The 15,379-nt window shown below is 40.2% G+C and overlaps 1 protein-coding gene across 1 annotated transcript in view; it reads left to right on the top strand.

Moving 5' to 3' along the window:
• sv2a (synaptic vesicle glycoprotein 2A) overlaps positions 1-15,028 on the top strand; it is a 32,365-nt gene extending 17,337 nt beyond the window's left edge. Inside the window, exons 3-13 of the mRNA XM_026317142.1 lie at positions 4,119-4,299; positions 5,142-5,293; positions 5,521-5,654; positions 6,268-6,357; positions 6,838-6,945; positions 7,448-7,536; positions 7,771-7,935; positions 8,370-8,503; positions 13,520-13,726; positions 14,020-14,179; positions 14,782-15,028. Coding sequence (XP_026172927.1) covers positions 4,119-4,299; positions 5,142-5,293; positions 5,521-5,654; positions 6,268-6,357; positions 6,838-6,945; positions 7,448-7,536; positions 7,771-7,935; positions 8,370-8,503; positions 13,520-13,726; positions 14,020-14,179; positions 14,782-14,965 — 1,604 coding nt within the window. The 3' untranslated portion in view covers positions 14,966-15,028. The remainder of the gene's footprint in view (positions 1-4,118; positions 4,300-5,141; positions 5,294-5,520; positions 5,655-6,267; positions 6,358-6,837; positions 6,946-7,447; positions 7,537-7,770; positions 7,936-8,369; positions 8,504-13,519; positions 13,727-14,019; positions 14,180-14,781) is intronic.
• The last annotated feature ends 351 nt before the right edge of the window (positions 15,029-15,379 follow it).

Genomic DNA, 15,379 nt, shown 5'->3' with positions numbered 1-15,379 from the left:
TGGCAGCTCACTACTGCTGGTTAAGAGAGTCAGTGTCACCCTCAAACCTTGTTTGGCCCCAGAATCTTTTCATTACGCTGAAAACAGACAAATGGATGTGGAGATGTTTTAACACTTTAACCTTCAGTCTGTTTTTGGCTACATAGTGGGAATAGAAAATATGTTGTAAAATAGTTTTTGCCTATTATCAGTTTTGAAGTTAATTTGATAAATATTTTAACAAATAGCTCCATAGAGTCAAAGGGAGCTGCAGTGTCAGTGCCAGTTTTTGTGGGTTCAACACCACAATGCAAAGTAAAGTCATGTGGTTTATTATTAATATAAAAATACTGATCAAAGCACCATAAACAACTTTATCTGCTTGAACTTGCAGGCTGAATTGGTTTTCCTCAGACTGTCAGACATCAGAAACTGCTTTGTGCCTAATGGTGGATGTTTACATATGTGTATGGTCTGCATGCAAAAATGTACTCTTTAAATAAACTATGTAATTTTGTTTCAGGCTGCTGCAAAGACACATTTGCCTACTTGGGCATTCATCATTTAATTCTAATTTTCCTAATAAATTTTGTGTAGTTGTCACAAACAGCTGAAATTAGAAATATTGATAAGATTTGGTTTTCATTCAGGCTTTTAGTGAAGTTAGACTCCTACTTAATTATTAATAATATAAATGAGTTAAATTGGGACACCATTTATCCTTGAGGCACATGCAGCTGCTAATGCATTCTAACCACTCAGACAGACAGGCCTCAGCCAGCGCAGTGTGACGACACTGGCGGATGGAGAGACAGAGATAATGATTCAGTTACAGTGAGTGGTGAAAGGGTGACAGCTGTCATATTCCCAGCCTGCAGCTTAATAAGAAGGCCTGAGGAGTGATTCTTGCTGCATGACCAATAATGATCAATATTGCCTGTGTGTCTGTCTAGTTTGGTGCTGCTGCATTGCGGCGACAGCTGTTGAGCCAAGTCGTCATCGCTGGCTCATTGTTGTTGATAACTGCCCTGCCATGGTGGTACACATTATACCGTACAGGTTAACACACAAACAGAAACACACACAGCACCCACAGATGGAGTAGGTGTACACACTTAGAGTACACACTGTATGAACATGGAAATATTGACACAAACACACACACACACAGACCTGGCATCAGGGAAACACACCAACAAATGCACACTAAGAATCCTCTGTAATCAATTAAACAAGGGAGTGCAAGTCACCTTGTTTTCCAACTCAGTGCTGCAGAGTTTACACAGAAATACACAGTGACTGACAAAAGACAGACAGGAAGAGTCACACACACAGAATCAAACACACACTTTCAGAGTTAAGGAATCTCTGTATATTTTTTCTAAGTCCAGACAATCTAACATGAGGGCTGAACTTACCTTTTCTCCCTCATCAACATCATGATATCATGATATAAAATGTCCAACTTCATCATGCCAACAGTTATCTTATTAGACTGTGTAATGGATTATCTTAGCTTATCTTATCCAACAGATCGGTTTAAAGCCTGTAAGGGCTTCTCCACTGTTTTTCTGTGTGATTAGCCACCCCATGACTTATCTCTCTGGTTCATTGACACCCTTTACTAACATAAAGCCATATAGTCGTCCCTGATAGCGGATAGATAACTGGTAATTTTAACAAAATGTGCCATAACCATGATCCTTTCTCAAACATGACCATCTGGATCAACAAGCCCTAAATTAAATGACAACATACGCTGCTTGTCCAGGCTCTCTAGAACAACACATGAAAGCTTTTTATGCCCCCATCAGCATGACAGCATTATTTGTCTTTCAATAAAGAAATCAGTTTTATGATGTGACTATGTTATGGGTAAGGTTTTATAATGTTTGGATACAAAAGAAACTTGGATAGGTTTACAAAGATCATTGTTTGAATTCAAATGGATCCGCACTCTATATTACCTATTTGCCTAATGTTAGGGAAAGCACATTAGGCCTGTGGTTATGCTTTACAAAAAAGGCAGAGGGTCAGTCAGAAATGGGAAATGAACTCTCCTGTTTGGTGATGTGGTTGGATTAGCATTGTCATGGAAAGGTAAATGTTAGAGCTTCTCATCCAAAGGATTTAGTGTTGAGTTCACATCTGACCTTGGAAACATTATTAGACAAAACAGTCTCAGCTCAACTGAAACATGGTTGAAAGCTCTGGAACAAGTGTGTCTTGAGTTACGATTATTTATTATATTTATTGCTCATGTTTTGCCTGCAGTAATCAGGCAGAAATATCTCGTTGTCACATGATATTGTCATTTAAAGTGATCTAAAGTCAGCATTATTGATTCGTTGTCTTGACTCACACATTATGATTAGCCATGAAAAAGTGGTCTCTGTTGATTGTCCACCAATATAGTTTTAAGACTGGCATTTTCACATACAGCACAGAAAGCTGACAATGAGATTTAAGTACAGATGTCAAGACCAGGCACTGAACACTGGCTCTCGCCCCCTTACTCATTCCGAGTGATCTCACCATTAACGTGTTACTGCAGGCTCAGGCCGTGTGAAAGCTGTAGACTGGATGTCAGTATGGCAGCTACTGCAAGAGAGCAATGGCTGTGTGTGGGGGGCATCATGCATGCTGAAGAGGGAGACAGAAAGAGGCTGGTGTGGATAAGTGCATGAGATGAGTCATGTTGGCACCTCAAATCACAAGCCTCGGTTGACAAAGATGCTGTTTGTTTCTGTTATCATCCTGTCTGCTCTCTGCTCCTGCAGGAAAGACACCACCTGTTTTTTTTTTTTTTTTTCCATTATATTCAGTGAAAAGGTACTGAACAAAACAAATTTTAGCTGTAAGATGTTAGGCGTTATCTCTGAATCTCATCTTGCTTTTAATTTAGAAGGGAAAATTAGTTACGGAAAATTTGCTTCTTCACTTTTTTAGACTTAGATGAGAAAATCTGAACCACTCTCCAGTCACAAAACTATAACTAGTAAGTAATTCTGATAATATAGCATCACATTTTAAGTTGTGGTAAACACATTAGTAGTAAGCATCTGTTTTTTACACATCCTCTTACACAGCAACATCCATTTGGAGTCTGTTTATCAGGTGAGTCCACTAGTCACTTGCCTTTGTTTGTTGGTCTCGACTAACTCCTGCCAGAAAAATGTGGTCAGCACTATGTTCACCGGGTAGCTCCCTTCGTCTTTGTGCTGTTTGGTCCTGAGCAGGTAATGTACAATGAGTCTTCGAAGCTTTTCCACTCAAAACCGCTGCAGCTAGAAACAGCTTAGCAATGAGCTAATTCATTAATCGGTACATCTCTGTAAATCCTGGAGGAGCTGTGGATTTGGGTAATAATCCAAAAGATGAAAAACGTGTTGTCACATTGTCCTTATAAATTCTAAATGCATTATTTTATAAAAAGTATTGCTTGCAGGAGCTTTAGGATCACTACTTTTAAAGTATTCTGTGGTATGTATCCAGCAGATATATGTCAGTTCTTTTGCCTACTGTCGGCAGTCAAACTTACAACTCGTAACATTATAATACCATCCCTCCAGTCTCTACTTAAAATTAAGGTTGAGCACTTGCTGTCAGGATTCACAAACTCTGAAACCGCTGCCATTTAAATCTGCTTTGCCTCAGCGACTAACTCTCCACTAAAATCGGTCAACTGGCAGTTCCCAGTACGTAGAGCTCTGTTTCTTGTAGGCATCTTGAATTAGTTGCTTCTTTTGCATGTTTTTTTTATAGGAAGCACTTTGTAAAAGTGCTCAACAGAAAAAGGTTATTATTTTTATGATGTTGGACCCTGATCTGTGGAAGTGGTTTAGATCATCATTACGCTCTACTTTATGTCTCTGTTTTTGGTGTATGCAAAATCGTTCAGTAGTTCAGTAATGAGCCAAACGAACTAATTTACTGGGCACTGGAAATCTAATAAGAGTGAAAGTGAGGGCTGGAAGTAATATCAGTGAGCTTACTGATGAATAATAACTCATTATTATGCCTCTGTCTCCCTTCCCTCCTCATTTCTCTCCCCATTACGTTCCCCTGCCTTCATATTTCTTAAACACCAACTCCTTTTCTTCATGGCTTCGCTTCCCTTTTTGTTCTCCTCCCTCCAGGTCTGATTGTGTACCTGGGGATGATGGTCGGGGCCTTCGTATGGGGTGGCCTGGCTGACCGGATTGGTAGACGGCAGACCCTCCTCATCTCACTCTCCATCAACAGTGTGTTTGCCTTCTTCTCATCCTTTGTCCAGGGTTACAGCTCTTTCCTCTTCTGCCGCCTGGCCTCCGGTGTAGGGTAAGGAGAGGGATGACTCACACAAGCACAGAAACAGCTGCAGCTGGAAATCAGTCACGAACACTGTGGTACATCCATTGACTTGACAAGCAGAGTAATGTTATGTGTCAGAAAACAGCTGAAAATAGTGTTTATAATGCAGTTAAGATGGAATAAACCTTGGATGTCTGTGATGTTTACTGCATTTCAATCTTGTTTGAAGTGTTGCAATGCGCTTTTGAGGTTTGTCTGGCTGTTTGACTGTTGCCAGCCTTGTGACATGGCATTCAATTACAAATTTGACAAATACAGTCTAGCTCAGCCTAAACCTGACGTGCTTAGATCTGGGCTGTGCTTTGACTTTCCACCTTCCTTTCCATAATTAGAATTAAGGCATCTGCAGTCTCTGAAACTGTGTTTATGAAACATTCATAGTGGCCTGTTTATTATGGATATCACTGTCAACTGCAGTGTGGTGAACTTTAACCTTTTCTGAAATCATTTCACACTCACTGTCTTAACAATCAGTGCCCCTGTTTGATCACAGTGGCCTGAGTCTGAACGTGTTCCCAGAACCAATTACCATCAGATTGTAAATTGTTGTGATGGATGTGTAGAGAGGCCATAAAGATGGTTCTATTGATTGCAATCAGCTTGGCCATTACTGGCGGCTTTTAAGACTAATTATCATTTACAAGTCTGCACAATTGTCTCATGCTGTCTCTTTCAGTGTAATGTTTTTGTATTGATCTTTTTTTCTCTCTTCATTTGTTACATTATTTTATTATTTTTCTTTCCACTTTCCATTTTTCTTTTGTTCCTTCTCTTCTCTTTTCATCTGTACCTCCCTCTTTACCCCACAGCATTGGTGGTTCCATCCCTATTGTGTTTTCCTATTATTCTGAGTTCCTGGCCCAGGAAAAGCGAGGAGAGCATCTGAGCTGGCTTTGCATGTTCTGGATGATTGGTGGCATTTATGCCTCTGCTATGGCCTGGGCCATCATCCCACACTATGGTGAGAAAAACAAAATTTTTAAATTTGACTTGTCGTCTAATGCAGTAGGCAGACATGTTATTATCTCATGTTATTTTATCTATTCGGTTTTACACCACAAGCTGTGGAGATACTGTAAGATGATGTGTTTATTTCATTTGAATATGAATAGAGGACACAGCTTGTGCCCAGAACTCAAGTCTTGCAGCTGCCTCTTTGTCACCTGCTCTTGTTCTCTCCTTTTGCAGGCTGGAGTTTCCAGATGGGCTCAGCCTACCAGTTCCACAGCTGGCGTGTTTTTGTGTTGGTGTGTGCTTTTCCCTCAGTGGCAGCCATCTCTGCCCTGACCACCATGCCGGAGAGCCCTCGCTTCTACCTGGAGGTCAGTCTGTCAGCTCTCACTCGCTGCACTCACACATTGTGGACATATTATTTGAATATGTTTAGATTTCTTGAATGCATTAAAAGAAAAACAGAAAGCATCAAGACATTTAAAAGTGAAAGATGATGTGCTGCAGACCAAGTATCGCTTGCATACTTTTCCAGATTTTAGATGAATAAATAAATATGTACATATAGAAATCCCAGAACAGGCTAAACAGCAAAGCACTGATGAAGCATTCAGAAGTATTTATGAATACTCCTACATTATTTATGAATACTCCATTAAAAAAGTAAACAGAAAAGGTCTGAAAGATCTAAGAAGATTTTTATTTATTAAAAAGTTCAATATACAGTATGAAGGAATCAGGTCACTCACATCATGGCCTCTTGCACTTCTACATAGTGGCTAATTAATGACTGAATCAAAACATTGCAGTTGGTCTTACTCTAAATTCCTTCATAAAGTAAAGAAGCTTCATAAAGTCAAACAAGGACTTACGCCACATGCAGGGAATCTTTTACAACTGCTGCTGCATTTTGTAATTTCCAAGATAGATGACAGCCTTAGTGCCGACCCACAAGTAAATTTGGCTCCTGTTTTTTTCCTGCAGAATGGGAAACATGATGAGGCTTGGATGATTTTGAAGCAAGTCCATGACACCAACATGAGAGCCAAGGGTTATCCAGAGAGGGTCTTCTCTGTAAGTCACACTTGGAATGATCAGCTTGATCGCACAGTACATTGTTTGAATGCAGAAAATAATATCATCACACTGTGCACACTTGTCTGTCTGTAGGCTTATGCAGTAGTGCAACTCTTTGAGCTCATTGCTGCATAAATTTGCATATTATTAAATTATAAAAATTCTTTCTTTAAACTATTGTAATCTCAATGCTTCAGATTAAAGGGTTCATACTAGTATTTAAATGACATGTGGTAAAATTAAGTATCATGACTGGCCATGCTTAATATCGCAGTGTTAATGGTGACATCTTTAAAAAGATTTAGAAATTAAACTGGTGATGAAAAAGGTATGATAAATAAGTTATGAGCTTTTATATGGTAAATGTCATATCAAAACATGTTATTCACTTACAGAAATAACATTCTGTAAAATACTCTCTATATCTTCTAAAATCTAATAAAATCTAAATATGAATAACGGTGCTCCTTCTCCCAGGTGACCACCATTAAAACAGTGAAGCAGATGGACGAACTTGTGAACATGGGGGATGGCGCTGCCTGGCATGAGAAATGGAGGCATAAGCTCACTACACTTTTCCATCAGGTGATAAACCCACTGTGTCTGTATATGAATCTGAAGCCAGAAGCAGGAAGTGCAAGTTTGACATAAACAATCATACAAGGGGTACAACTTCCCTAGTAATGGAAATTTATACTATTCTCTGATCCCAAATGGATATTGTAATCTATGGAATCAAAGTGTTATTTATAATCACCATTGAATAAAATATAATTTGCAAGCCAATGATCAACAGATGTGTTGCAGTAAAATACTAATTCCAGTCAGAGCACAAAAAAATGTTGCAAGAATCTGCTGAGTCCAGGTTTAATTTCTGTGTTTTTTTCCCTTTGTCTTTTTTGTATGGTGTTTATTTAGTGACTGGTTGTGTGGTTTCTCTCTGTGTGGGTAATCTACGCGTGTAAAGGGATTCTGGGACATAGCGTTCAGCTCATGCAGCCATTGTTTTCACAGGTCTCTGATGTATGTTTATTTTATCTTCAGATGTACTGATCACTAATTTTTGGTCTCTGTGTTTTTTTTTCAGGTATGGAGTAACTTCCTGACTGTTTTCTCCCCTGAGTACCGTCGCACAACCTACATGATGATGGCTGTGTGGTTTTCTATGTCCTTCAGGTAGGATCAGGTTGAACAGTGATGCACTATATTATATAGTATAAACACACACACACATATACACATATTTATTACAATACACTTTTTTTTTTTATATGAGAGAGAGAGAGATATGTGTGTACAGGCAAAAGATAAACCTGATTTTTTTTTTTTTTTTTTAATGACAGCAGCACCCTCACTGTCTCTCTCTCTCTCTCTCTCTTTCTCTATCTCTCTGTCCTCTTCTTCCTCCAGCTACTATGGTCTGACAGTGTGGTTCCCTGATATGATCAAGTATCTGCAGAAGCAGGAGTACTCCTCACGCACCAAGGTTTTTGTCAAGGAGAAAGTAGAACATGTCACTTTTAATTTCACCCTGGAAAACCAGGTCCATCGCCATGGAGAGTACTTCAATGACAAGTGAGTTACAGTGGCTACCTGCTTGTTAGAGCAAACTAATACAGAATTTCTACATTTTGGATGCTTCCAGTTCTTATTTAATGACTGTATTAATAAAGTCTAAGTACATTGTTGTGGATGTCAACAAACGAGATGAACATATGAATGAGGCTTCAAAAACATATAAATGAATCACTTTGACTGGATGAAAGGCAGACGGAGTCGTCCATGTTTAACAAGGCTGTCTTTGATATTTCCTTTGACCTTGGCTTTTTAGCCTGAACCCTGCATGTGATTCTGGTTGTTAAAATTCAAACAGCAGTATGGTAATAGAATAACCTGGTTTCAGCCCTTGTGATGAAAGACTTCTCTGTTTCTTTGCATCCTGCTCCTTTTACTTTTTATTCATTGCCTTTTTGTCTTTATTCTTTCATCTCTGTCTATAATTTCTGCAGGTTTATGAACCTGAAAATGAAGTCAATGGTGTTTGAGGACTCTCTGTTTGAGGAGTGTTACTTTGAGGACATCACCTCCAGCAACACCTTCTTCAAGAACTGCACCTTCATCTCCACCCTCTTCTACAACACAGGTAGGAAATACACACATACACACACCGATACTGTATAAAGGCAGGGCCTTATGTCAGTGAACAATTTTAGGTAACCAATAAATTAAAATCATGCATCCAGCCTTTCTCATTCTCTTCATACCACTCATACCTGCCATCAGTCCAATTCGAGGTCACAGTGGGGCTGGAGTAGAGTAAAATTAAGATGATAATGAACATTGCGACAATCTACTAATAGGGGAGGTCACATGAGTTGTAACCCGGAAAAAGTTTATTCTCTCATGCTATCTGTTGAATGAGTGGAATATGTGCTGTGGAATGATGGAAAAGAAAGAGTGGAAGTCAATAAAGAGGGGCGGCCAGCTAACTGACTTCAGCCTGAATAACAGGCATTATCTCTGCCTTGCAGACTCCCAAGGGAGAGGTCATCAAGTTTCAGGTGTTAATGTATGTAACCTTTGAAATGTATGTTTTTATAGAATTTACATTGCATCAGAGGTATGTAATGGTGAATAAATCTGCTCTGAAAATCAAACTGTCCATGTTTAGATGCATTGTAATCCCATCTGTCATTCTGTCTCTTCGTCCACTATTCGCTCTTTGCTATGTATAGTGCTTTTAAATATCTTCTTATAAACAACAGTCCTTTCACTCTTTGTGTTTGTGTCTACAAATGCAATCCTGTTAATGGGTCGTGTTATCTAGCACTGTCATGGTTTCGGTTACACGTCTATAAGAACAGAGTAACAAGTTTATTACCTGTACAGTCTATTTAAATATAACACAGTAAACTGTGACCATTTTCTATTTTAATGTTCAGTTTTAGTGGATGATGTATTTTCCATCATTTCTTGTAAAAGAGCAGCAAAATCACCTAACCCCCACCTTAACTGACTGGGTGGCACTTCATCAGATGCAGAAATCCAATGTGTCCTGACATCCCAGAATGAATCCTCTGCTATTTTATTTCATCCAGACCCTCTTTAGTTACTTGCTGTTTTTAGAAAAGTCAAGAAATCAATCAGCTGCAGTTGGTGCCAGCCAAGAGTTGTTTGTTAAAATGAGAATTGGAAATGTGTTTGTTTATTAAGGCTTAATCTCTTTTGGCTCTTTTGTTCAGAAAGCTTAGGCATGGTTGCTTTATTATCACAATGCGGCATGATGGGAATAAACTACACTGCAGATGCAGTTGGGCTGTACAGGTATGACACGTTAGTCTGCATGTATTGATCCAGGGCTTTTTACTGAAATAGAGTGACTTGGCAAATTACATAGAGTTGATTCTGCACTGGACAAATGCTTTGAAAAATAAAATACCTGCAGGGATGTAAGAAAAGGCTTTGCAGAATTCTCTGACTTTGTGTTACAGAATCAGGTTTATATATCTTTGTCAAAAGGGGTGGATTCATATTGGAAAAGACCCCTACATGTTTGTTCAGGTGTCCTCTATCTTCAGGCCTCTACCAGCACTAAACAAATTGTTGGCAGCTGTTTACAAGCCTCTAAACCTCTAAAACACTACACCAATAAACACTAAACCCCCAAAACCAAACACCATGCATAGTTTAGGCCAATAAAGTCAAGTGACCCTTTGACATGGTGTGTAAATCTCCCACAGGTTGTATACTCTGTGATGACATTGTACTGGACTGTACTTTCCTATAAATCTGTTACTAAAAGGACCCATGCTGTAGTCATGTACTATTGCTTAATTGTCATAACAAAACGAATGAACAAGCTGTGGACCAGATACAGATGTACTGAACCAAAACTCAGTCATCAGCCCTCGATCACATACAGGTGATCTCTCTACAAATCGCTGTGTAACCTCTTTACACATCTGACTGTAGGGTGACAATTTAAAGTCACTGACATGGTCATACAAAGACAGGAGAGACTGTAAAACAACCAGTTCTGCTGTGTTATCTGTAGAGAGCAATTCAGATGGATTTGTTTTCATTTCTGACAGTTAAGCCTCTTTCTGTTAATAAAAAACTATTTGTATCTACCTTTTAATGGGGGTAGTACAAAATATTCGCCAAGAAAATGGTGAATACTTGTTTTCACAGTAGCTGACTTTTGTTTTTTTTTTAGTTTGATTTTTATTTTAGTCAACAACAATATTAAGTATAGTTGAAATCTCCCGCTCCCAGTGGCCCTGTCCACGGTGCTGTAGTCACAGCCTGAATCATGACAGTGGTGTGTTTTTTTATAAACAGACGGATCATTTGTCACAGGCACCAACGTGAGTACCAAGGAGTCGACGTAGCAACAAAAAAAAACGTGCTGACGTCACAGCCACCCATCGTCATTCCCATTCTGCTGACGTCACAGCCACAAAACGTCATTCCCATTATGTTAGCTTTAATGTTTCAGTGGAATGCACCCACATTGGAATCACGTCACACTTCATTTCGTCTCCGACGCCGAAAGACACAAGAATCTTCCACGTTTGTGCATTTGCGTAAAACTCCAAGTTTCTTTGGTAGTAAGAAGAAAAAGCGTCACATCTCTTAGCAAACATGCTCAGAAACATTGCGGGAACACTGTCTTCGCTCAGCACGACTGGTGGTCGCATCGTCCGGTATTATCGCGAACTTAACGACCCCGTGCGTCTGGAATCATCCGAGAACCCAGCGCCAAGTCCAACCCGGCCGGCTCCCAGGTTTCTGCATCAGGCTGTTAACAGGCAGTCAATAAACCTGGACAGCCTGACAGATGAGCCTGAGCAACATGCCACCTGTTTTTACTGTCTTGTTGTCAGCCATGACATTGAATTAGGCAGTGGGAGGTTTAACCCTCTACCTTGTCCACACCACCCCTATCTACCTCTCTGCCATTCTGACTTGGAGAGGGTTAGAAAAAATACTGAAACACCAGTTGTGTCTATGGATCTATCCAGAAACTACAGTACTCTCAGGTTGCTGTATCAGAATCCTATCAGGTACCCAGAAGGCTTGGACTTTCTGAGAAATGAAAGTCAGCAAATGGAACAAGAGCAGGATACTGAGAGTCACAGGGTTGATTCTGGCAGTGAGAGTTTTAAGCCTCCACCTTATGCTCTCCACCAGTCTCTACCTCTCTGCCATTCTGACTTGGAGAGGGTTAGAAAAAATACTGAAACACCAGTTGTGTCTATGGATCTATCCAGAAACTACAGTACTCTCAGGTTGCTGTATCAGAATCCTATCAGGTACCCAGAAGGCTTGGACTTTCTGAGAAATGAAAGTCAGCAAATGGAACAAGAGCAGGATACTGAGAGTCACAGGGTTGATTCTGGCAGTGAGAGTTTTAAGCCTCCACCTTATGCTCTCCACCAGTCTCTACCTCTCTGCCCTTGTGGCCCAGTGAAGGGGAGATCCAGGAGAAATTCTCTTCCACCCGACCCAGAGACATCACAGCCTACTGACACGTTGTTGAGAAGACCTTCACCACCAGGAGCAAGGCCTGAAGATTTTTTGTTGATGGTTAAAGCAAAAATTGAGGCTGGTTTTGCTTGGACCAAAGAAACCATCCTATTTCTTATTTCCAGGGCCCATGATCTGTTTGGATTTGTGAGTAGCCCCATCACAGCTTCTCAGAACGTTTACGCACATGTTGCTGCTGCGTTCTGCAGAGTCAAAAGAAGAATTAGAAGAAGAATTAGACATGTCTTTTTCCAAACCCAAGCACAAATTACATCTAGTTTTTCCAGGATCACTGAAAGTATCACTTCTGCTCTGGTTGACAATACTTCTGAAATCCTCTACAGACTTTTCATCCTTTACAACAGAACCCAAAGAAGAATCTTGCTTGTTTTTTCTCAGACCAAAACTAGAATTACATCTAGTTTTTCCAGGATCACTGAAAGTATCACTTCTGCTCTGGTTGACAATACTTCTGAAATCCTCTACAGACTTTTCATCCTTTACAACAGAACCCAAAGAAGAATCTTGCTTGTTTTTTCTCAGACCAAAACTAGAATTACATCTAGTTTTTCCAGGATCACTGAAAGTATCACTTCTGCTCTGGTTGACAATACTTCTGAAATCCTCTACAGACTTTTCATCCTTTACAACAGAACCCAAAGAAGAATCTTGCTTGTTTTTTCTCAGACCAAAGCAAGAATTGCTGCTGGAGTTTCTACATGTATGAGAATTACATCTGTTTTGGTCATTGCCAGACCAACATCTCCCAGTACTAGAGAAGATGCTGAAAATGAAACTGACCGACTCCATGCACAAGACAGCATACAGGAAGAGCAAAGTCTGGTTGGAGCTAACAATCCCAGTTCATCTACTTTTGACCCCTGAGAATCTTTGTGTCTGGAACCACCTGCAGACAAGTCAGCACCAACACCAGACCAGACAGATTTACAATTAGGAAACTACAATAATCTCAGATTGCTGTATGCTAGCAGCCAAGCCAGGCTTGGACTGTATGAGAAATGAAACTCAGGACAGGGAACAAGACCAGGACCTGTTTAGACTATCGTACTTTGAATTGCGTAGTGTATGAAAGGTGCTATACAAATAAATTTGCCTTTGCCTTTGCCTTTACTGCAATTCACAGGACTGAATTAGATGCTACCTCTCCCTGATTTTCACATGTCTTTGTGGGTTTACTCCAGGTGCTCTGGTTTCCTCCCACATTCCTAATAAGGTTCATTAGGCTATCAAACTACAAATAAACATGTATGTTCTAAACTTCAGTCAAATGGTCTACATGGTTTAAATTATGTTTAGCTTTTAATGCCATACACATGTACATTCTGAAGAATCACTCACTGTGTGTGAAAGAACAGCATAGTGCTGCTGTCACATACCATAACTAAGTTTTATGGGGGCCGAAGACGTTATTTCTAGGGGGCAGCTGACCTTGATTCATCTACTCGACTTTGGTTTTAAGATGGTGCGTTTTACATTTAATGTCTTTTCTGCAAGCATTTATACTCCCTGAATTGTTGAAAGTGTTTTAATGAATGAAATGAAATCTGATAAATGTGTCAGTGTAGTGGACTGAAAGATAGACTGTCTCCCCCACCCCCTTTCTCTCCAGATCTCTTCAAATATAGACTGATCAACAGCAAGCTCATCAACAGCACCTTCCTGCACAACAAAGAGGGCTGCCTGCTCAGTGACATAAGCGATGAGAACAATGCCTACATGGTCTACTTTGTCAGTTTTCTGGGCACCTTGGCTGTGTTGCCGGGCAACATCGTCTCTGCGCTGCTCATGGACAAGATTGGACGGTTGAGGATGCTAGGTAATATTGGTACAGGCCACATCACCCAATGATGCTCTCTTCTTACACAGAGGTAAAGGGTCCTATTGAGGGAGGCACTTTTGCAGTTGAGATGACATGCTTTGTCTTTTTGCAGCAAAATGATTTGGACTGAGAACTGATCACACCATGTTTAATAAACTTTTCTGTTTGTTGCAGTTAGAAAAATAAAGACTAATACCAAGTAATAGTCATTGACATTATACAGGAATCCCTTCCTTTCTTCACACAGTGTGTCACTCTTTTCCTCTCCTTTTCACCCTTTCTCTGTACAGCGGGCTCCAGTGTGATCTCTTGCATCAGCTGTTTCTTCCTGTCTTTTGGCAACAGCGAGTCAGCCATGATTGCTCTGCTCTGCCTGTTTGGGGGAATCAGCATCGCCTCCTGGAACGCCCTGGATGTGCTGACTGTCGAGCTCTACCCCTCTGACAAGAGGTGGGTTATTTAGGCACGTCCTGAAATCTTTGACACAGTAAAGGCAGGGTCAGTGCTGCTGGATGACGTGTTAAATTATGTCATAGGAATTGCCCAACAATGATTGGTTGGCCCACAGGGATGAATATGGTGGTTCTTTTGATGTAACACATTTAACTGTCTTTGTGCCACCTAAATGCTTTAACAGAAGGCTCTCTGTGTGATTTTAGGCCCCACATTAAACAGCAGAGTATGTCAATCCTAATTTGGTTTATTAATTGAAATGAAACCTAATATTTGGCCATTTGTGTGGACCAAAGTTCACTAGTGTTATCACATCAGTAATGAGCACCTTTTGTGTTGCCCCTTGACTAGAACAGATTTTGAGTTTTGGTTTTAGGAGATGCAGCGCCATCTTGTGGTTATATGAAACCCCCATTACTTGCACAATGAACAACATTTGAACACTAAGATAGTTCTGAGATTCACTTTAGCAGGTAATATCATCACAAAAATGGCTGTTTTATTTCTTGAATGTTTTTTTAATGCTTCTATGTAAAAACATGGTCAAACAGTAGACAAGGAACTGACTACTCTTTATTTGTTCCCTCTTTTTTTCCCAGAACCACAGCATTTGGCTTTCTCAACGCCCTTTGTAAATTAGCAGCTGTGTTGGGCATAAGTATCTTCACCTCGTTTGTTGGTATAACCAAGGCTGTACCCATCCTCTTTGCATCAGGGGCACTGGCGGCAGGCAGTTTTCTGGCTCTCAAACTACCAGAGACGCGAGGTCAGGTGCTGCAATAGTGTGGCACCAATAAGAATAGGTTTTGGCCACACTGTGAATGAATAGCTCAAGAGCCTTCCAAATCCTACCCTCTAAACCCCTCGTCCCAAATGACAGAACAAAGTTCAGAGAAACCTCTGCAGATCTGCTGAGCTGTAAATATGTGGAGCTGATTTAATAGGCACTCCTCCATTCTAAAAAGATTAATGGAGCTGTGACAGATAAAGCCTTGAGCTGGTTGTGACAAATGATTGATTAGTGTTTAGAACTGGTGCTGAAGAGAATATGAGGCAAATATAATGGTAACATACACAGTAAGAGAGTGTCTTTTTATTTATATGAAATATTACAGTACATTTAAATTTGGTCGCCTTTGTATAACTACAGACACCTGGGATTGGAGGTCAGGGGCTGGAGGCTCTTGATAATGAGCC

The sequence above is a fragment of the Mastacembelus armatus genome, chromosome 16 (assembly GCF_900324485.2).
Source record: "Mastacembelus armatus chromosome 16, fMasArm1.2, whole genome shotgun sequence".
Lineage (NCBI taxonomy): Eukaryota > Metazoa > Chordata > Actinopteri > Synbranchiformes > Mastacembelidae > Mastacembelus > Mastacembelus armatus.
This window is presented reverse-complemented; position numbering and strand designations above follow the sequence as displayed.